At 41.9% G+C, this 23,573-nt stretch overlaps 1 protein-coding gene across 11 annotated transcripts in view; it reads right to left on the bottom strand.

The window, feature by feature from the left end:
• HERC1 (HECT and RLD domain containing E3 ubiquitin protein ligase family member 1) overlaps positions 1 to 23,573 on the bottom strand; it is a 186,741-nt gene that overhangs the window by 1,518 nt on the left and 161,650 nt on the right. For all 11 annotated transcript variants that reach the window (XM_081795857.1, XM_081795865.1, XM_081795861.1 and 8 more), the window contains exons 60-77: positions 22,959 to 23,132; positions 21,201 to 21,494; positions 19,872 to 19,937; positions 19,598 to 19,723; positions 18,681 to 18,819; positions 17,440 to 17,621; positions 16,580 to 16,735; positions 15,742 to 15,864; positions 14,657 to 14,759; positions 12,930 to 13,099; positions 11,424 to 11,562; positions 9,308 to 9,477; positions 7,909 to 8,078; positions 7,463 to 7,628; positions 6,593 to 6,669; positions 5,545 to 5,797; positions 4,891 to 5,043; positions 1,763 to 2,068 (exon numbers count right to left, since the gene is read on the bottom strand). In XM_081795857.1, coding sequence (XP_081651983.1) covers positions 1,763 to 2,068; positions 4,891 to 5,043; positions 5,545 to 5,797; positions 6,593 to 6,669; positions 7,463 to 7,628; positions 7,909 to 8,078; positions 9,308 to 9,477; positions 11,424 to 11,562; positions 12,930 to 13,099; positions 14,657 to 14,759; positions 15,742 to 15,864; positions 16,580 to 16,735; positions 17,440 to 17,621; positions 18,681 to 18,819; positions 19,598 to 19,723; positions 19,872 to 19,937; positions 21,201 to 21,494; positions 22,959 to 23,132 — 2,967 coding nt within the window. The remainder of the gene's footprint in view (positions 1 to 1,762; positions 2,069 to 4,890; positions 5,044 to 5,544; positions 5,798 to 6,592; positions 6,670 to 7,462; positions 7,629 to 7,908; positions 8,079 to 9,307; positions 9,478 to 11,423; positions 11,563 to 12,929; positions 13,100 to 14,656; positions 14,760 to 15,741; positions 15,865 to 16,579; positions 16,736 to 17,439; positions 17,622 to 18,680; positions 18,820 to 19,597; positions 19,724 to 19,871; positions 19,938 to 21,200; positions 21,495 to 22,958; positions 23,133 to 23,573) is intronic.

Here is a 23,573-nt window from a genome sequence, read left to right as displayed (position 1 = left end):
CCTCCTTGAAACTGGCTCTCCTCCTCCTCCCCGGAGCCCTACACCTGGTGAATACACCTCAAAGACGTGGGAGATGGAGGGCCTACAAGCCTAACTGGGCCTGAGTCAGTGAGGACACAGAAACCTCGATCGCAGAAAAACAACAACCAGCAAAGACACTGAAGGGGAATGTCAACAGGTGCGTCTGATCAGGAAGGTGGAGCGATGGTCTGAAAGTCACAAAGGAAGGACCTGTAGTGGTCGGTTTTCTGAGGCTGAAAAGTCTCAGGCAGGGGATTAGTGATGGATTAACTCCCAGGACGGCAGGGGTAGCTTGGGACGGACACACAAGGCAAGGGTTTTTTCCAGAGCTGAATAGAAGCAAACCATTTCTTCCACCCACCTCTCTCTGAAGCAACAAAACAGATTTACAACTTATAGTTTCTGGCAAGTCATGTAGAAAATTTATGGAAAGGTTCTTTTCATAGCCCTTCCTGTGCACGGCCTCTCCAGCAAGCCTAGCCTAGGCAGGCAGCTTCAGGAGGCAGTGGGGGAGGGACAGCTTTGGCTACAGCAACCTCCAGGAATAGTTACTGGAAAAACACCAGAAAGGCAGACACTGAAACTGGCAGGAAGGGTCCTTGTGTGAAGAGGCCCTACTTTCCTTACTGTTTCCAGAATAAACATGATGGGCCCTGCTCGGAAGACTGCCCAGCTCTTGAGGAGTTGGGAGGTAAAGAGATAGAGGAAACACATTCTAATTTAATGCTGGGTTCAAGGGATGTACCAGGTGTCCAGGAAGTAGATAAAGGGAGATCCAAGTCTGGCCTCAGGAAGGGTCAGGGGCAGCAGGAAAGCATCCAAGAGGGCTTCCTGGAGGAGATGACATTGGTGTCGGGACTAAAGGATAAGTAAGTGCTTGCCAGGCATAGATGGAAAGGGGTGTGAAGAACTTCCTAAAGCAGAGGGAAGAGCCTACACAAAGGCACATGAGTGTAGAAACAGCGTGGTCTGTCAGGAAAAAAGATAAGCAGTCTGTTACGGTCAGAAGGCACTATGTGTTAAGAGGTGATATCAGAAGGCAGGGACAGAGGCCATACTGTGGAGGTATTTAAGGCCACTAAGGCAGCTGGCATTTATCCTCGAGTCAGGGGGCTCCTGAATGGTCTGAAAGGAGGAGAGTGACAAGGTCAGATGGGTGTGAGAAAGATGACTCTGGCAGCAGCGTGCATTTAAGGCTCTGAGCCCTTTTATTTCTAAGCCATCTGTCAAAATGGCAGCTGGGCTGGGGCTGTGCCGCAGAGAAGCCACACCACCTGCTCCACGGCACGCACCACACAGCAGCCACAGGGCACGTATTGCTGTTCCCGTCTTCATGTTCCTTCTGCAGTACGTGCGCCAGTTACTGGTTAGTATTTTGTGAAAACAGACAAGACCACGTCTGAGCGCACAAGTCACACGATGAAAAGGCACAGGAAATAAGGGCAGAGGCAACACGATGGCCCCAGTGGCAAGCTTAGCTTTTACTCGGGAAGATACTGGAGGATTTATCAAATGTTGCTGGCTGTAGTGTGATTTCTATATCCATTTAGGGCTGTTTTCAGTCAAGTTATGTTTCTTAACAAGTTTTTCTGCTGGATTTTTTTTTAAATCTGGAAATTCCAAACACTAAGCCTGAATTGGCAGGCCTACTTGAGGGTCACCAGTTCAGTTTTCCCAAAATGCAAGCAACAAGGAGTCGGCGGGGTGGACATTAGCCAGGAAGGCAGGCGTGCTTACTTACCCTATCAACCTTCATGATTTGAAATCTCTGAGAAATGTCAGCAGTGTTGGCTGGTAGTCGAGATCTTCCAGACACAAACCTCATGAAAAGCACCCGCTCCTCGTTCGAGAACTCCTCCAGCGTGTGCCAGAACCACTGCACCAGCTGGTGCTGCTCGTCCACCTCCCGGTACCGCACCACTTTCTTCAGAACTTCCACAGAGATCTCGGGCATCCCACACACCATCTGCTCCAGCTGCTTTGCCGTGAGGAGGGACAGCAGCGGCACAGGGACGATCCAGGACATCCCTTCTCGGACTGCAGCCACCTGCTCCCAGGACAAGTTGCTTGTTACACGTGTGCACGGAGACCGGGAAACTCCCGCTTGCTCATTCCCCAGACCCCCACTTTTCCCCAGAACTCAGGTACACATGGCCCACCTGCCCCTGCCCCTTTGTTACAGCTTCTCCCTGCCTGTGGGACTTGTACACCCCTTCTGGTCCCAGATCAAGTCCATTTAGGAGCCTGTCTTCTGCCTCCACAAAACTCAGCCCGCTGGGCCCCCCAGTGCCATCCCCGCTCATACCCCTAATCACGTGTGGCCGCGCACTGTTACACTGGGCTCTGTGGGCTACTTGGTCTCCTCATTAGGGTAAGAAGCTCCTGGAGGATGTGTCTAGCTTCTACTGTTTTTGTCATTCATATTTTTCTTTTGAAAATAATTCTATCCTTTCGTAAGATTTATTTGTGCTCATTGTAAAAAAAAAAAAAAAAAAAAAAGAAACGTACAAAGAAGAAAGTAAAACTGGCAAGTCTTTCTGTGGGAAGGGGGTAGAAAGGACAGAAGATTTAATCAGGAGACTTGGGGTCTGAATCCAAGCTCCACCTCTTCAATTTTTTCATCTGAGAAGCAAGGCAAATGATTGCTGCTCACGTGACTATGACGAGAATTTTTAATGCAAGTCTGTGTGACCAGACAGTTACATTGCTTCTTTTCTCCTAGTGGGGTGCTCACAACAGGTCAGCTGGGGAATGTGGACCGGGAGCTGCCCGGGGCTGCCCAAGTCTGTTTAAAAAAATCCCCCCCAAGGAGGGCGCCTGGGTGGCTCAGTCAGTTATCGTCTGGCTTCAGCTCTGATCATGATCTTGTAGTTCTTGAGTTCATGAGCCCTGTGTCGGGCTCCGTGCTGGTGGTGTGGAGCCTGCTTGGGATTCTCTCTCCTCTCTCTGCCCCTTTCCCATTTGTACCCTCTCTCTCTCTCTCTCAAAATAAATAAACTTAAAAAGAAAAAAAAAAACCCCAAGGTTGCACAGCAATGCACACACCCTACGCACAGACTCATCACCATTCAAGACTTGTTCACAAATACTTCTTCACTCTTGGCCAATTCAGAAGCAACAATGATAAAAAGCAAAACAAAATCTGAGGACCTCAACAGGAGCCACACCTTGGGGAAGGCCCTGGGGTTGTGACTGGTATAAGGCTGTCCTGCCCAGGGCTAAGAAACAGGAGTGGCAGTGAGGGCAGTTTGCACTGTTATTAAAGGGAATACCCTAGCCAAAGTTTGTCCCAACACAAGCTGTCATGCCTGGCAGAATACAAACCAAAAGCTGTCTGGAAAAAAATGAGGCTGGGGTTTGGGGCTGGCTGCTTGGCAGGGAACAAATGGGGACAGCTGTGGGAAAAACACTGGGTTCTAAGAGACATGGAGGAAGTGAGAGCGGAAGAAGGCCTCATTTCTGAGAAAGGAACAAAGCCAGGGCAGAGAAGAGCTCAGCTGAGAGTGGAGGGTCAATCCGACCCTCAAAGGAAGGGCCAGCAGAAGAGCCTAGACCCCACTGTTAAACCTGGTTTGGGATCCTGGCTTTGCCTTGGGCACATCACTTCATTTCTCTGGACTCTGTGCTTTCATCTGTGAAATGGCGACAGTAACCCTTATGTTACAGGGTAACTATAGGAAAAACTGCACCTGAGGGTGCCTGGTCCCAACCTGGCCTGCAGGGGTGACCAATACATTTTTAGTCAATTATGTACTCTAAGGACTAAAATTCTGAAGAACTGGAGACAAACCCTAGGCCCTGGCTGTTGTTAACAGCGTCACTCACAGGATTTGCTTTCACTAAGCTAAGGGATAACAGTTTTCTGACCGGACTTGGCCCAAAGCCAGAGTCAAAGAAGGAAGCAGGAGTGAAGAGTGCAGAATATATATACACTTCAAATTACTACATAGCCTTAGAGTCTCAGTATAGCTCTCAAGAAGACCCTAACATATTCTGCAAATAAAGTATTACTAAAATGGCTATTAAGGACTGTGCACCCAAAAAAACCCATTTTTGGACAAAATATTCGTTTCTCTGGTCACTCATCACATTCTCATTATTTATTAAATGCTTACTACATGTCAGCACAGAACAAGAATATTGAGGATACACCATATATATATCATGTGTGTGTGTATGGATACGTGTATGTATGTATGTATGTGTGTATTTATACGTGTATATATACATATACACACATACACACACACATACATACATACGCACACACTTCACTCAAAGTCTGACAGGCTAACTAAAGAAACAAAATCTAAACTTTGTGGCCTAGTTCTTAGACCACAATATAGAAATACTTTGATATCTTGAGAAATTTCTAAGTAACAAAAAAGAATTCTACAGGCTATGGACCTGGAGGAAAGCTGGTCGGTAGAGATGAATTTTCAACTGGAGCTTGAAGGACTGCAGCAGGAGGGAGAAAGAGGGATTCGTGTGGGATTGCAAGGCCAGTGTTTAGGGGTTCACTTGCATGGGCCCTGACTGACCCAGCTGAGTGGGGACACTGGGCTGGGGACAGTAAGAGATACAGACAAACAAGACAGGGGAAGAGTAAGATGTTGTGGTCTAAAAGCCTGGGTGAGAGCTTGGTCCTTCAATCCAACCAGTGACCAATTCAGAGCTGTCCTAAGGCCCTGAGTAAGATGACAGGAAATTCATAGATAAGGCCTGTAAAGTCTCTGAAGAGCAGGTGAAATTCTGATACAAGTTAACTGACATGGTTAAGTTCATACATTAAAATTCAGTAGTAACCAGTTATCTCTTCTTTGAAGACAACTGCAAACACTCACAAGCACGTCCCAAATGTCATCTCACCTGTCGGTCCATCTCATGAAGTCGATATTCAATGGCCCTCTCCACATACTCCTTCCTGTTGGAAAATGTCAGTGGGATACTATTTCCACCAGGGATTATGGGAACCATTTTGCCATCAGCACTTTGGCCAACAAAAGAATCAAGAGGAATCATCTAAAAAGAGAAAAAAAATTTTTACAAAAAGAACCCGCTTTTTTTTTTATGTAACAAATAAAAGTAGATTACACACAAATATAGCAAAAACAGTAATAACATCAAAAATATTTTAAGGATAAAAACAAGGAATCCAGGTAGCTAATCATGCCACTTGATCAGAAGGGAATGTGCTGACTTATGAGGCTGTAGTTAAAAATTCCTCTGTTCTCAAATGAGGCTTGATGAACTCTGGTCACCCCAGGCCTCCCTCTCTCCAACTGGGCCCCCTCGCTCGTCCATCCTGGAGGCAGAGAGTTGACTGAGGAGGAAGGAGCAGAAGCTGGGGTGCTGGTGTCAACTCCACCCATCGGCAGCTATGTCAGTTGCTGGGGCTGAGCTGCTCAGGCAGCAACGGGATATGGCGTGAGTTAATCAGACAGCAAGTGGAAGACTGTATCTGAGTTTTACACAGAAAAATTCTAGTCAAAACCAGCAGAAGGCAGACTGGCCAAGATTCACCTCATGGAAACTTTCCTCGGTAATCCCACTGTCTTCAATGTGAAGAATGCTGTTGAGGGTCTGCACGTAGAGCAGATCCACCTCCTCCAGGTCTTCTAGGGTGAGTGGGACACAGCACAGCTGCTTCCACACCAAAGGGGCCAAGTGGAGGTCCAGAGGCTTCTTTGTGCGAATGGCAACCCCCATCAAGATCCCTAAGAACTTAAACTGCATTAAGTGTTCGTCAAGGCAGGCAGAGGGGTTAAAAAGGAACCTGCAAAATTAAAGGAAATATTTCAAATAAACTGCCTTCATTTCTATTAGAAATAAGTTATCCGACAGCTACAGCATAATCCAGACCTGTGCTGTTCAATATGGTTGGTAGTCATCTGCCACATGTGGCTATTCGAATTAATTAAATAAAATGTAAAATGCAGTTCTTCAGTGACTCTAACCACATTTCGAGTGCCCGACAGCCACATGTGCCATGGGGCTAGTGTTCTGGATAGCCCAGGGACCATATTTTGAATTATTTTTAGAAGAACCATAAAATAGCAACTGAATGGTCTATTAGCCCCTAAGCTACCTGCTCCAGGATGCTCTGTTTCCTAAAATCATTTATCATTTATAAGTCCATGCAGCAGGATTCAAAATTCAAAATTTGGCAATACAGATAATTGCTAAGACTAAGTGCTGTGACTTAATAGCATAGCTAATCTTTCTGATGAATTGTGATGCAGCAAATTCCTTGAGTGGAGGCCATATGGGCCTTCAGAAACACAAAATAAGTCAGGTTTCATTATCAAGTCTGAGTTTCCTCTCCCCTCTGTATGATATTTGAATTGGTCCTATAACAAAGTCATGACGGAAGTGCCCCAGTTTCCTGACCTGTAAAATGGTAATAATAACAGTTCCTACTCCTTTGGGTTCTAATGAGGATTCAGTGGGATAACATATGTAAAGCACTGAGAACAGTGCCTGGCACACAGTCAGCACTCAATAAATGAACTATCATTATTATTATCATTATTACTGTAGATAGTCAACAAACACTTGCTGACTGCCTTACCTATCCCTATTGTAGCCCACTTCTGCAGTAGCATTGGGAGAGGGTATAAGAAGGTCAACAATACCAGTTTCAAGTTCCTGTAAAAGAAAGAACAGGTTTTTGAAAAATGACAATCAAATGCATCAAGAGAACAAACTAAAGATCATACTGAAAAGAGAATATTTTGAGGAATTTATAGTTATGTGACAACCAGGCAACTCTATAATTTTTGTGGCTTTAATTTAAAATGAAACTAGAAACCTTCCCCATGTAGAAAATATCCTGTAGTATGCGGAAGTAACAAAGTCAATCCAGGGCAGGAGTTGGGGTATCTGTGAGCAGGGTATAGGTCTATTCGAATATACCCAACAAAGGAGAGCCAGAAGTTATTTCAGTCATAGGACTGATTAGAAAAATCCTGCTACTAAGCAAAGCAGGAAGGGTCGAGTGGATCTGGAAGCAAAGTTGTCACTGCAGATCTCAAAATAAGAACCAGTCCAAACTCTTAGTATTTGTTTTTCTAATTCCGCTAGAACCTGGCAGTTCACTTCCTTCTAAAAGCACCAGAATTAATCGGAGCACACGGGTGGTCCTGGATTTGTCTATTACATAAATGTAAGTATGTGTCATCATTGTTTCCCCTGCCAGTATTAGAGCACCACAGACTGTGAGTCATTGGTAGATGGTTAAGCACTGACAGGTATCTTCACACATTATTTCACAAACCCTAGCTATAATTCACCTATACATCATTAACAGCGTGATTTTTATAAGGCTCACAAATGCATCCTTGCTACATTTACAAAAACATGTCAGAGCAGTCACTGGAAACAGTAAAAAACAGCCACCACTTGAGCACATGACTCAGCAAGGGACACTGCATGAATATACCTGGCACATCTCTGTGATCGTGTCATCAAACACTCCCCCAGCATCATCCGCCCCTTCACCAACCAGCTTAACCTTCCACGCTCGTGAGGGCAGACGGAGGTCTGATGCATTCAGCTTAACTACTTGTCTTGCTATCTGGACAAAGATGGGCTTACACTTCCGTCCTCTTTAAAAGAAAGGGAAAACAGAATGAAAAACAACTCTCACTAATTTTCCCAAACCACCACAAAGGTCCCTTGAAGGTATCTTCCCATCAGTGAATGAACAATCCAGCCTAACAACAGTCAAACAGTGTGCTAGGCCCACTATAACCACACTGGGCACTAAGGGAAGCACTGCCACTATCCTAGTTTACAAGTGAAGAAGCTGAAGGTCACAGAGATTAGTTAGTAATAAGATTCATCTAAAAAAATGCTAGACAGTGAAACATACACACATATGCTAACCTGGTTGATATCCTCTTCACAGTAATTTGAGGTCCATAGTTTTTGCCTTGAACCATGGTTTTCCCTATGGAGCGCACCATTGGCAGGGTGTAGACCCTTGGAGCTAACAAAGGCCGAAGCTGTCCCTGTACAATGCCCCATGTTCCAGCATTATAATGAGATGTACTGTTCTGTAACAGAAAGTAAGCTACTCAGAAATGGAACACTCTAAGGCTCAAAAGAAATAACACCTCTCACTTTTAGAACATAATTCTTCATGAATTAAAAGCATAAACCTGGGGACATCTGGGTGGCTCGGTCAGCTAAGCATCCGACTTCTGCTCAGGTCACGATCTCATGGTTTGTGAGTTCAAGCCCCAAATCAGGCTTGCTGCTGTCAGAGCAGAGCCCACTTCGGATCCTCTGTCCCCACTCTCTCTGCCCCTCCCCGGCTTGAGCACACACACACACACACACACACACGCACGCGCTCTCTCTCAAAAAAAACAAACATTAAAAAAAAGTATAAACCTGGATAGTAGTATTAACTTTTTACAAATACTTTTTTCTGATAAAATACATGATTATCATTTTTTAAAACTTGGAAAATACAGAAAAGGACACACACACACACGCACACAAATGAGTCATCCATAATCTACATTATCACTCTCATCTATTTCCTTCCAGTTTCCTTCCGTGTGTGCATTTTTTGCATTGTTGAGAACATACTGTTTATACAATTTTTTGTTTTTCTCACTTAACTTTTTATCATCAACATTTCTCCCATGAATTACAAACAGTTTTCTAACATTTTCTTTAGTGCTGCCCAGTATTCTGTTGCCTGGCTGATCACCTATTTCTAACAATGATCTGTCAAATCTCTCATATGCCCCATGACTAGCTACCCAAAGATTTCTGACTAACAGTTTTACAAACTGTGACACATTTTGGCAGGCATGTCTATACATTAACGCAAACAAACAAACATAACCAGCTTGCTTTCTTCCTAAATTACTGACTATCCTACACAGGCAGTCAAACCAGCCAAATTTACTTTATCTCCCCCACAGGACCCAGAATGCTCATTTGTAAGGAGATAAGGAAGTCTCCCCAGTGTCTCAGATTCATTACAGAACCACTTAGACTGTGGTGCTAACATCTGTGTGTGCTTAAGTTTTAAAAATCACATCACATATTGGACTTTACAGAAAATACATGCTTAGCATTCATACTTCCTTGAGCTATGGACAAACCAAAGCATTGTGTCTAGCAACACAGTTATCAGTATCTGGACTATCGCTAAACCAGCAACAAAATGGAAACAGAACTATTGCCTTTTCTACATCTTTTGGGAGCTGAGAGTAAAAAGTATTTTCCTGGGACCTGGAGAGCAGTGCTTCCCAAGCCAACATGTTACCTGGTTGTTGGGGCTGAGGTTCAGTAGCCTCCAGGATGAGTACATGAGGTCAGAGAAATGGTAGAGCAGCCGGAGCCTGGCCCTCGCAGTGTGAATGCTCACCTCCCTCAGCGCCCCATACTGGGGGGGGACCGCATCGGGCAGGCCCAGCTGCAGAGGTACCGACACACCTGCCCAGAGAGCAAATGGACACTTACAAAGGAAAATGCACTGCTTTCATTTTGAGTATTTGGAAAATTTTCAAACACACAGAGAACGTGAGATAAGTGTACAATGAACACCCATTCCTACCACCTAAGTTCCCTAATTATTGTCTATATTTGCCATATCACATATTTATCAGTTCCTCTCTCCATCAATTCACCTTTATTTCTTGAGGCATGCGTGTTGGTTTTTAAAGCATCTTTTTTATTTATCATTATGGAAACTTTTAATTTAATTTAGTTTTCCATTTAACTATGGGGCCTAAACAGTTCCTTCACAAGAAAACAAAAACACCCCAAATTCTTCCTTTCATATTCAATAACTGCCATCTTCATAAAACACAAGATGTAAGCCAGGACTAGGTAGGCAATTCTGGAAAACGGAAATGGGCAACTCAGCAGTCACTTCCCACGCTCACTAGGGATCTGAGAGAAAGTGACCATGACAGAAGGAAAGCTATGGGTGCATGGTTTATGAAGGCTTTGTACTGAGGAATAAGAGCTCTGCAGAAGCAAGGGCTGTAAGGACCACATTCATGGTGAACCTCTTATTAAAAATGCATAAAAGAGTAAACATACAACACCCTACTTATTTGAGTTTTGTGTAAATAAAGATTTGTACAGCTCAGTTCCCAGCTTATTTTTATTCTAGTTAATTTTATGACTATTATTAGTAAAAGCTAACATTGAGTACTTCTATGTGCTGGGCACTATTCTAAGAGTTTCACACAAATTGTTTAATCCTATAGCCCTTTACAATAGGGGCTATTTTTATCCTCATTTTACAGACAAGGAAACTGGGTCTGAAGATCATTCATTCAGCTTGTAAGTGGAGAAGCTAGGATTCAACCCAGGCAATGTGGCTCCAGAGTCTGGACTTTTAACCACCACACTGCATAGCCTCTCTCCTGAAGTGCAAGTGAAATCTCTCTCGAAGATGAAGAGGACCCTGAATACGTGGAATTGTCAGTGTGTGCACAGCACTGCTCATTCCGGATTCTGTTAATCAGAAACCATCTCCTGCTTGTTTGGCCTCTACTTGGCAGTCCTCATTTGCTCTCTAAGGATACCTATCTAGAAGAAAAAATTCTCTATGGTGAGTCTTCCCCAGGGACCTATGGCTTAGAAGTAGAGGTCAGCAAAAAGGGAAGAGGATACTGAGTTCCCAGGTACAAGGTTGCTTTAGGGAAACTCTAGTCTCTTAGAAACCAGAGAATGGTAGAAATAACGGGCTTAAGGGCCTGGAAGAGAAACAGCCCCAATATCAAAAAAATGCTTAAGAATGATAAATGCCCCACATTTGCAGGGAATGGAAGATGGACCCAATCTGGACAGTACTTGCTAGGATGTTAAGTACACAAATACACATTTTCTTAATATGTTTTTGTAGCTCTATAAGGATTTAATAATAAACAAAAAGGTAGAAAACTGCCTATCGGTCCTACTACATGCTGGAGTAAAATGGCAACATTTTTTTTTTTTTCTGTGTCAGTGCACAGACATCATGTTTCAAATGGTTAACTTGGGGGGTGGGGGTGTGAAGAATTTGACAGACGGTCTCAGACCTTTTAATCTTTATTCCTAACAGCAAGCCTTAGAAAGCTGTGATTCGTCACTTCTTTCATATAAATATGAAAAAACACTTAGTTGCTGCTCTAAAATTGTACATTTTTGCCTAAGTGACAGGTTTTTTTCTTTGGCGGGGTGCAGAGAGGGAGTGCTTTGTGTGAGGTCTGCAGGAGAATCACCTGCTATCAAAGCATTTACAGTGCTGGCAGCACAAAGACTGCTTTGGCTGGGTGGGGAGGCCTGGCGGTTTCAGAATGATGCCTCGATGCAGTCTGAAAATGGCAAGCAGACAGAGCAGGTGGGCTGAAAGAGAAGCTGCAGGAGAAGGGTAGTTCATCCCTCACCGGGTGCTCTTGGCGGGACAGGTGGCGCTGTCCATGCAGCACTGTGGCAGCGGCCAGCTGAGATCTGCCGGACATTTTTCCCTTGCAGGACTGTTACCAGGGTTGGTTCTCGAACATGGTTGGTGTGGCCTAAGCCAAGCTGGAAATAAATTACAAAAATACAGAGCCAATTACAAAGAGGAAGAAAGGAAGTCAAGATGATGAGATGTGCCTTAGGTGGTAGCAGATACAAATAAATATCTGTACTAACCAACATCAAAAAAATGAAGTTAATTCTGATTTTCTCGATCAGAATAGTCCTCACAGCTCAGACTGTCTCCTAAAAACCAAGCTGCAACAAGGCTATTCCAAATCTAGCAGTGAGTCTTAATGACTGAACACATCCTTGGATTCCACTTCTAGAGAGGAAATTAATTCATGAAAAGTTTAAAAAAATAACAGAATGATCTACACAGCTTTTATTTAAAACACACTGATTTCCTTTTAAGATGGGATGCCTGGGTAACAATAAATAAACAGCTATAAAAACGTACACAGAAGCAGATTCTCATCTCCAGGTCTCTGTTCCTAGGGTGTGACTGGACACCCAGTGTTTAAGCAGCTAAGCACCTTGACATCATTAGAGAGAATCATGTCAAGACCCTGCCAGTGACCTCCCTAAGATGTCTTCAGCATCAACTCTCTTCTCATTAAGACACTGTGCATGCAAACCACAATGATGAGCCGCTTCCTCATCTGTTAACATAGTGATGAGGTGACCACAGAGTCACCCATGAACAATGGAGACCTTGAACTTGAGGGCCTCTGGCTCTACGGGCAGACAGACCCAGAGAGGATTTACGGAGGAAGGGAATGTGGCTCTGCACACAGGGTTGAAAGCCACTGTAGCAGCAGGCATCCTAGACATCTCCCACCCAAATCTGTGTCTCCTCCATATATAAGGTAGGCTGAATACGTCAACTTCTTGAATCTTTTCTCAAGCTCTTAGAGGCTCAGTTTATTCCTCTGTAGAACAAGAATGACAAGACTTCCTGCAGAAACACAAATATACTATGGATACCATACTATGTACAGTACTATGTCATATTATTAAACATAAAAGTATGGGTTCATTCTTTCCATTTTCCAGATTAACTGATGCTCCTAGGACCTAATCTCACCCATTACCATAGTAAAAATCATGATGATGCCAATAGCAAATACCCCTAAAGTGCTGCTTACTATGTGCCAGGTACTTAATGAGTGTAGATACACACACATACTCAGTTAATTCCCTTAACTGCTTTGCTATACCATCAGATTTTTTTTTTAAACCATGGTGTAATGCCTACTTGGCCACAATCAAGAGAGACACACACAACTGGACTCACAAATAATTCAGTCCGTGTCAAAGAGATATGTGTGAGGCATCGTGGTAGATCTTATGAGTTTCCTAGCTTATCCCTTTACCAAACGAGGAACACTGTCAGATTTCTAGAATATGAGGCAAGCAAGATAAATATTTACCTGCCCTTCTGAATTGCTCCCCCAGGCATACACATCTCCAGTTGATGCCAAAGCAAGAGTGTGCTCAGCTCCAACCGCCACATCTTCGATGACCACTCCAGCCAGCACAGGGATCTGCTGTGGTCGGTTATGATTGCGAGCACGCCCCTCTGGCAAGCCTATCAAGCGATCTGAAGAAATAGAGGAAAGTTATAGATGGCACACAACAGTCCTTTATGTTTTCTAATGAGTTCTCTAACTTTTCTGGTGGAATGGCGATGACATATAGAACTCTTTAGAGCCAAAGCTGCTATTCTGGTAAGGTATACTGGATTCTGAGCGGATGAAGTTTGAAACTGTTTCTTTGCAAAATGTCACAGACTCCTTATTCATAAAATAAATAAATCTAAAATTAGCAGCTTATTTCAAACCAAGAGGCACCTCCAGTATCCTCCTATTTGAGAGGATTGGCAGGTAGTTAAGAAAGGCCCTACAGTTCTTGTACTCTAAGAAAAGACGTTGCTCAACTTGCCTTGTCCTCAAACTTCCAGCCAACTTCTCGCTTTCCCTCTGCTGCCAAACTTCTAGAAAGTGCAGGCCAGCCCCTGTTACCCCATGGCCTCTAGAACTGTTTGGTTTGGCCACCTCTTGCAGCCTACCTTCCACTCTCACCACTACATTGAGACTGTACTGTCAAAAGCCATGAGCAGCTCCTAACTGCCTCTTCTCAGCAGCCTCTTCTCAGGCTCCAGCCCCTGGAGCTCCACATAACCTTCTGATGACCTGGCCTCAGCCCCCTCCCACCCTGCAGAGACTTCTCACTACCCTGGCTCACTGGCAACCTCTCTTTCACCCCTTTCAAAGCCAACTCTCCCCAGTCCTCTTTCTGTGCTCACCTGCCCTAGACTTCTATCCAAGTCTTTTTATTGTATACTCTCCGTGGGCTTCCTGAGCCTGTTAACATGGTTCTAAGTACTATTATTGTGCATTATGCAAACCTACATCTCCATATCCAATTTCTCTGTGGAGTTCCAGATCCAAATCCCCAATAACTTGCTAGACATCTCCATACATATACCTAGAGTATATGGCTCCAATTCAGTATGACCTTAACTAAGTTCTTACCTACTTCCAAACCAGCTTCCTGTCCTCAGTTAGTGGCATTAGAGTTCTTCCAAGACTAGAAACCTCATTCACGACTTATTCCTTCCTCTTCCTCTTCCTCACATTTGCCTTACACCTTCCTCAGTCACTACAACTTGCTAAGAAGTTCGATTTAAGAAGGTGAATATACTGCCAGGGAATCCCACAGTGGATGACTCGACTACGAACCACTCAAGATCTGAACCCTGAATGCCTGTGAATTCCTAAGACCTGAATCCCCAGTCCCTGAGAGGGCTGGGGAATCAGACAGGATCCAGAGGAGCTCTGTTGGTCAAGAAGTGTTTATGGCAGAACAGTGGAGGGAGAACAAAGGAGGATGGGAAAGGCTTTGGCAGGAACTCTTCTAGCAGGATCAAAGGCTCTGGTATGACAGACTATCAATGGGGAGAAGAGTTTGTCCTTATGACAAATTTCATGAAAAAGGAGCAGAAATGTAGCTAGTGAGTGAAGGTCACAGTGGCCATTCATCACCCAGAACAAAACACAACTCAATTTAGAGCACTTTCTGTAAAACTGGAAGGCAAATGTTTCTGTAATACATGTGTACACAAGACAAGTAAAGTATTGCCTGGAAAATGCCTCACCTTGACCAAAGGTATACACATGACCATCTTTGGTTAATGCAACAGAAAACTGAGTTCCACAAGCAACCTTTTTTATTCCAATTCCACAAAGGACATCAACTTTCTGAAAAACATAAGCGTAAAGCACATACTTTAAAAAGAAAATAAGAACACTTTTGAATTTGCCTACTGGCCTGTATAAACAAGCATTGTCTACTAATAAAAATACTAATTGTCACCTACCTGTCTCCACCCAAATTCACACTCCTAAATTGAATCTGTGGGAGGGAGTGTTGGGGACAGGGGCATTTGACTAAAATCCCTAGGACCCCAGGTGAGTGAAAGCATTTCTCTAGGCAACAGAGACCAAAGAGAATCCTGTGGCCTTTTAAATAATACTGCAAGACCATGTCCACGGGCTGCTCCCAGTTAGGCTTTTTCTATTTTCAGAGGTGACAATAACTGCTTTATATGCACCCCAGAGATGGTTTCCTGGCTTTCCACATCCCTAGCGGAATATTCAGCAGTCTAGATATCAAGATGTTACAGACTATATATGATAGGGCATCTGGAGTTGAAGTTACATATTAAATATTCGTAAATCATGCTGCTTGTTAAACGTGTTAGGAAAACCCACTAAAAGAATTGCACAGAAGGTCTTCTGCAGAGCCAAGAAACCTGTAACATATTAGCTTCTAATTTATTATTTTCTGCATTTCCTTTTTATTATTTTTTAAAAGGAGGCATATACCTCTATAATTCAGTGATAATAATAAGCTAAAATGGCAGCTGCAAGCATAAGGTTACAAAAGATTGTTCATGGTTCCCTCCATAAGACACCTTGGAGACATGTTTATAACTATTTCTTCTCTACAAGGGAGATAGTCCTATATTGTTTGGCCTGTGTATGGAGACACAGGCTTCTCCATGCAGAATTTTTACATTCATTTTAGCAATTAATGGCTTATTTAAAACCAAGATCCAAAATGCTGGACATTTAAGAGTAAGTAATAGAAGTTTCCAAATTTCATTATGAATTTACTAAAATGTTAAAGGTAAATGATTTTCCAAGTAAAAAGAGGCACTGACACAAAGACAATACTGACCTGAGGGGAAGATTTTGCAGTGGAATTTCCTAAGCCTAGTTTTCCATAGTCCCCGTCTCCAAAAGCCCACACCATGGAGCCATCTGCTGATACTGCCAAAGTGTGGTTTAAACCACAAGCCACCTGGAGAAATAACAGGGTACTCAGTAAGATAAACGCATAGCACCTAAACCACATACCCGCTTCTGAGACTTCGGCTATATATATTTGTATTTTTATTAATTTCAGGACTTTCTGCATATGTTAACCAAAATGTGTAAGAAAAAATTCCTAATGTCCACAAAGAAAAAAATAACTTTTTCTTTCAAGGCAAAATCCTTTAAATACCTGTGGCTAACTCAGAATCAGAGAGCATAAAAGAGGAAAAAGTACATATGACTAAAAACATTTATACGTCTGAGGAATGATACAGGAAAAGATAAAAATATCTCCTTGTTCAGAGATAGTCTCAATGTATACAGGACAGGGACAATATTGCTTAAGAGCAGTAGCTACCCATGATGCTGCACTTCAGCCATCTACTTCAAAACTAGCAGACAGCAATGACAAAAATCTGTATTGTTTAAAGGTTTTATATCAAGTTGTACTACAGAGGGGTTTTTAAAACATTCATATCCTGAATTAAGGCTTCTATATGTTGGTCACATTGTTTGCCTTAAAATGTTAATTTTCACATTGGGAAAAAAAATCATGACAAATGATCAAGTACGCCAAACAAAATGTACATGAGGTTAAGTAGAACTGGCGATTCTAGTCTTCCTGAAAGAACAGAGTCTCAGTGCACACAGAGGAAATACGAATCTACGACCATGAAACATATTATGGATTTATTCCTTGCCTGTCCAATCTGATATCCCTCCAGTGCAGTCACTCTCTCTGGTAGTTTTTTGTTAGAGGTGTTTCCAAGACCCAGACGACCGTAGTCACCATTCCCAAAAGTGAACAGTTTGCCATCTGAAGTTACCACTGCTGAGTGCTTGAAGCCACAAGACATCTACAGACAGAACCAAGAAGAAAAAAAAAAAATTAAGAAGAGAGTATACTAAGAAATAAAGAACTCTGTCATTTTCGGGTAATAATATAGTAATAAACTTCACTGACAACTCTGGGTCTTCAAGACCAGTATGTCCGACCTGCCCAAGTGGCCCTCCTGCTCCTTCAAATCTTATCGCCTCATCATCCTCAGGAAGACCAAGCTGAAGAGACTATGTTGGAAGAACTGTTGCTATCCTGTAGCTGTGTACAGATGACCTAAGACCACGTGTAATAGTAAATGTGGAAATGCTTTGTGAACACTAAAGTGCTAGGCAATTTTACATTAATCACTAACTGACTTTCCAGAATATGTGTACAACTCAGCCTTGGTAACAATAATGATAAATGGAAAGCTTTTCATTCAAACTAATACTGTGTCCAGAACTATGCGGCAGAAGCTAAACCCCACTGTTTTTCTTCCAAGGACCTGGAGTACCCCAGCCTGGGCCAACCAGCTGGTTCAGGAGAAAGGACTCCATTCTAACACCAAAGCCCATTCAAACTTCTGACAAAGTCAAGAATGAACAACCAGAAACAGTGGATCTCTTGTAATGATTGTATAATGTATTTTTACCATTATCTCCTGTTACATGAATTTGAGAACCCTATTCAACAACTAGTATATTTTCATTCAAAGGCAAACTTATCCATGTCCTGCCTGACCTGCACCACTTCTTCTCCTTGTAAGGCCTCGATCTGCCTGGGGCGCCGCTGCCTGTCGCTGTTCCCGTGGCCGAGTTTGCCATAATCGCCATCTCCCCAGCTAAAGACCTCACCACTTTCAGTCAGGGCCATTGAGTGACCATCAGAACCACAAGATGTCACCAGCTGGGTCACCACAAATCCTGAACAGAGCAGAAAGAAACCCAACAAGAATCACTGGATGTTAAAATTCTTTAGTTGCAGCTGCTACAGAATACTCTTAGAATGGAAAAACACCAAAACTGCACTACAGTAATAAAAACAATGTCTTTAATTTTAAATCACATTTGTAGCCATAACTTAGTAAACTGAGAGCAGTTCCATAAAATAATGATGACCAGGAAGGAGAGGAGGATGACGGAAACAGTTAGTCATTAAGGACTATGTTCTAGCCACTCCTATAAATGCTTTACCTGGATTATCTCTTCTCTATTTTCACATAAAACCTACAAGGCAGATATTATCATCACCACTTTTACAAATGGGTAAACCAAGTCACAAAGAGGTCTAGTATAGCTTGTGCAAGGTCCTAGAGGCAGGACGTGGTAGTTCTGGCCAGGAGTCCCACCTTCCCGTCCCCACTGCTGTGCTCTTCACACTTAGATCTCAAGGAAGAAAACTTAGAACTGTTTCGGAATTGGTTCTCAACTCATTATTACTTGTATGCTTTTAATACAAAAACCCTCTTTGCTCTCTTGTAGGCTTTGGAGTCAGTAAAAGTTGACTTAAGGAACAAGCCAGGGGCTCCTGCAGTGGTTTCTCCAGGGATATACTTTTTCCAAGTCAGAGAACTCTGACAGTCTTTGACAGCACTCTGAGAACTCTATAAAAGTCTTTCGTACATTTGCACATATCCATAGAAACTGATTTTTACTCTTAAGGAAACACATGCATGATTATTGCTATTAATAGTTGCCTAATTTCAGTTTTGTAATTTTACAAGAATTTGTTTACAACAATCTTTATGGGTTTTAAAATAGTTATTTATATCATTGAATTCTAGCACTGCCATGAAAAACAGCTTGCAAAATAACAGCTTAAAATATGGAAATCAGGCTGTACATCCTAAATGAGAATCTAAATAAGTGAAAATCCTATTATGACTTTATCCAGCAAAGGTTTGAGATGAGTTCCAACATAAGCAAACATTCCTATGGTTAGTCCATATTTTCTGACCAGCTTTTAATTGAGAATAATTTTACCTTGTAAGGCTGAAATAACTGTCAGCACATGAAGGTCATCTGAATTTCCTTGCCCCAATCTGCCATAACTTCCTTCCCCACAAGCCAACACTGTGCCATTGGCCTGGATGACAAAGGTACAATTCTGACCACATATGACCTAGTAAAGAAACACGGAACTATATTATCCTTCATTATACAGCCTTAACACTTAAAATGATTCTACATATACTTAGGATGCCTTTATTAATTATTTTATCCTTTCACTAAAGGGGATGACTTGAAATAAGTATGGGGTTCCTACAAGCCCTTGATTGTTATAAAACTGCTTACTTAAAGAGATGTAGGAGGCTCATCGGACTATTTAAAATCATTTAGAACTATGTGATCTACAGGAATTTCAGCCAGCTGTGCGGTGTTAAAATAATAATGTTAACAAAACAGACAGCGGAAAGGATGATGGGGAAATATTAAAGACTGGCTAGAGATCATCAAGAAGCAGAAGCCTGAGGAGATATACACAAGAAAGAGTAACGCATCCTGGGACTCACTAAGGTAGAGAAGAATGGGTAAGAAAGCAGTGGCTTGAGAAAGGGTTTGGGAATATAGTACCACAATTATTAGAAGAGGGGAGGGGTGTTAAAGAAATCTAGCTAAAAATCCCTGTAAGTTAACGGCCCTCAAACAGAATCAATAATTAGGAGCATGTTAACTTCTGTAAATATGTACTAGGCAGGTCTAATGCTGATGCACTTGAAAGCAAGAAAAACTTAGAAAATTAACAAAAACCCTAGAAATCTTCTATTTGGAGGCTATACATGACTTTGTTCAGTTATTCCTCACCACAGATTACACAATGGTAAAATTTTTTTTAACAGCAAGGGAATCAGAATTGTTAGTTCCCAAGTTTCTTCTCCATTTCTTTACCCAGTAGTTACCTGTTGGGCCTGTGAGAATGAGGGAGCTGCTGCAGGTACCATAACATTTCTTCCAGCTTCTGCAAGCTGTCCATGCCTGCCAGCACCCCACAGGTAGACATCACATTTACCTCCCAAGTGCCAGTCCTGGAAAACCACAATCATCTCAAAATTAGATTCATTCATTCATTCATTCATTCAAATATGTGCCAGCCTCTAAGAGACATCAGGTGACAAACACACACTTAAAATCAGAAGATTTACTGAGAACCACCATTTAGTTATCTTTACTGACCTCAGGTCTGGATGTTGCCCAAGACATAATTTGTTCATCCATGCCATTAATCCATTTACTGTTATCCTGTTAAGACACAATAAACACCAAGATGAATCTTGCTTAATCAAAATGTATCTTTGCTTAACTACGTCTTCTTTCCATAAAAGAACTTAGTAATACTGTAAGAAATTAAGAGCAGTTTTACAATCACACCAAATTTGACTATGCATGTTAATATTCTCCTTTATCATAAACAATTTTGCTATCTACTATCACTATCACTAATACAATGGTGATTCGAAGTTAACCATTTATGTTTTCTGAGCACCAACAGGTACAAGAGTCACCACCCCCATGAACTAGCTGTACAGCAGTAGCAGGTCACTTCATCTTTCCAGGCTTCAATTTCCTCATCTACAAAATGACAAATTTGGGGCAAATGGGCTCAGGACTCTTCTTAAATTAAAATTATATTTTATATCTATAAATAAATGACCTATACTTCGATAATTTCCCTCAATTCGTATTTCTGTTTTATACTGTATATTTATGTATTCAAATGTTTGTATGTACAAATATATATACATTTTTTAACATTTATTTATTTTTGAGCGACAGAGAGAAACAGAGCATGAGCAGGGGAGGGGCAGAGAGAGAGAGGGAGACACAGAATCCGAAGCAGGCTCCAGGCTGTGAGCTATCAGCACAGAGCCTGATGCAGGGCTCAAACTCACAAACCACGAGTTCATGACCTGAGCCAAAGTCAGATGCTTAACTGACTTAACTGACCCAGGTGCCCCCTGTATGTACAAATCTTAATTAAGCAAATATATTGTTAGATCAAGTGCTGGCCTGCACTATCTACATAGGCATTTTATCTACATCACAGTTTCTATATCTAGACACTCTCAATTAGAATAAGAAATAACAACTGGAATGCTCTTCTATATTCTTACTTTATGGAGATTAAAACATGATTAGAGTGTCAAATAATTCAGAGTCTTTATGTGGAATAAATCTCACAAGATGACCCAGGAAAAGATGCTAAAATATGTATAAACGAGGTACTAAACGTGGCACCTATGGAGAAAAAGTGAGAAAATATGGGACTATGTCGTTGAAAGCCAACAAGTTTACAGGTGCTTCACAGTTCTCCTATAAACAATCTTTGTCACCATAGAGGGCTGCCATAAGACTGAAAATGACTATCTGAAAGCAAAACATTTTAAGTTTATCTAAGGGCATGCTTCTAGCTATCCAAGCTAGGAAATCCTGAAGGTCTGCTACTTGCTAAACATCCATGATACAATCTCAGCTGCATATAACAGCAGCTAATTTTAGGCTTACCATTAGGAATGTAAGCTCATCCTCTGGAACAGGCTCTAGATCAGGAACGGTAAAAGATTCTGGAAATTGTGCTCCGTTGGTCAGGGCTTCAGCAGCTTTTATGGTGGTTGAGAAACATTCTAACCAGGCCCACTCATTTGGATTCCAGGATGCTGGGTCAGGGAGGCAGTTCTGGTGGTGTGGTGGCACTGGAGGGTTACATAACAGCTGATCCAAATGCAGTCCCACAGCGAGGGAAGCCAGACATTGCATATAGGGGCTATGAACAAGCTGATCACCACAAACCACATGAGGCTAAGAGGAAATACAAGAATGTTAAGTTGAAGAGTCTGTACCAAATATTATAAATTAACCTACCAGGCACCTGGATGGCTCAGCCCATTCGTTAAGTGTCTGATTCTTGATTTTGGCTCAGGTGATGATCTCATGGTCGTGAGATTGAGCCCAGCATTAGGCTCCACACTGGCCGTGGAGCCTGCTTAAGATTTTTCTCTCTCCCTCTGCCCCTCCCCGGCTCACACATGTCCTCTTTCAAAAGAATTAACCTGCTGTATTCTGAAAATCTGTAATTGTATTTTTTAAGTTTACTGTTCTTTTACACCTGAAACTAATATTACTCTGTATATTCAACTATAAATAAAACTTTAAAAAATAAAAACAAAACAAGAAAAAGTTCAGTTCTTTAAGATTTTTACTCTGAAATAATTTTAGATATACAGAGAGTTATAAGAGATAGTACAAGAATTCTTGTAAATCCTTCACTTAACTTCCCCTAATGTTAACACATAAGCATGGTGCATTTATCAAAACTAAGAAATTAATATTTGGTTTTTCTACTAATGCCCTTTTCTGCTTCAGGATCTAATCCAGCAGATCACACTGCATTTAGTAGTATATTTTCACTATATAGTTTTTCATGAATAATAATGATAATGATAATAAAGGTAAAAAAGCAAGTAACTAAACCAAGGCAACCTCCTCCCTTCTCACATTTCCTCCTTTACAAGAGAATCCTGGTAGCCATCAAAGGAGATCGCTCTTCTGTGGCCCTCCCTAACCGTGGCAGAGCAATTCTGTGAGACTCTGAGTAATTCAGAAAAGAGAACCTAGGCAAATGCATCAGTGAAGTTAACCGGGCACAGTAACAATTGACTGTATTAATACAGCTTGGCTGAAAAAGAAGGAAATAACACCAAACAGCTCTGCCTAGGGGCAGCACACAGTGACTACTGAGGTCTGGAGGACAGACTACACAGTATCACAGCCTGGGCTACAGCTCCAAATTCCATTATTCCTCATTCTAGTATTTTAAGGACCCTACTCACTTCAGCCTTAGCTCTTCTACTTAACTTTCCACATGGATTCATCTGATACACAGAACATTTACTCCAACATCCATATCCACCCCCATCTCTCAACTTCAGGATGGCAAAACCACACAAAAATAGATTTATGGGTCACAAATGATACTCTGAGGGTACAGGTATTTTAAGAAGTTTTGGAGTGAATAAGTAATCTGAAAAGAAATTATACCAACACTATACAAATTTGAGGGTTATTTTAAAGTTTTACTCCCACTAAAAGTAAAAGCAGGCTGAGGATTACTCAACAACTGTTCTAGACATGACTTAACTTTATTTGATTCTACCAAACAGCCCCACTTATTTTCCTTAGACCTTATGCTCTTAATTGCTATGCAATTCAAATGCTGGAGCAGCAGTCATGTGCAGATCTGCAGCAGTGAGTGTAATCGGTTACCTTTTCATAGGCATACTGCTCCTGAAGCATCATGGGTAGCCGCTCCAGAAATGCTCTCATGCAGGGAGCCATATTTAATCCCAGAACACCCTGCTGTTTCAGTGCTGTCCTACAGGTTGCTAAAACATGATTGGCGGCAGCCCATTCTGCTGTACAATTCACGACCAAAACATCCTGTTGGAAAACAAATCATGCCACACAGTTATTTAAATAAAAGATAAAAGAGAGATCATTCTATTACCATTCATATCTGAAATCCTTCCAGTTATTCCATTAAACACATTTGCTTTTTGGACATTTTATGCTGTACCTTTAATGCTTATCGACTTCAAAACATCCTAAATTTTGCTAAGTAAAAACCAGTGAATAAGAACCATAAAATTTGTGAGCTACCTTGGCTTTGCTGATGCTCCTTAAAGAGACAACATTAATTCTTGGCTGTTTCATAGGACTTGCAGGAAAAGGTACCATGACCACAGGGGTACTATAGGAAGGAGTACTCTGTCTGCTGAGGGACACATCTACAGGACAAGCAGCTCGGCTCTAACTGTGGCTCTATGATTTATCTATAAAGGCCACTACTGCCTTGGCTCTGAGTCTGTATTTTACTGTTTA

This window comes from Panthera onca, chromosome B3 (assembly GCF_046562875.1).
Source record: "Panthera onca isolate mPanOnc1 chromosome B3, mPanOnc1 haplotype 2, whole genome shotgun sequence".
Lineage (NCBI taxonomy): Eukaryota > Metazoa > Chordata > Mammalia > Carnivora > Felidae > Panthera > Panthera onca.
This window is presented reverse-complemented; position numbering and strand designations above follow the sequence as displayed.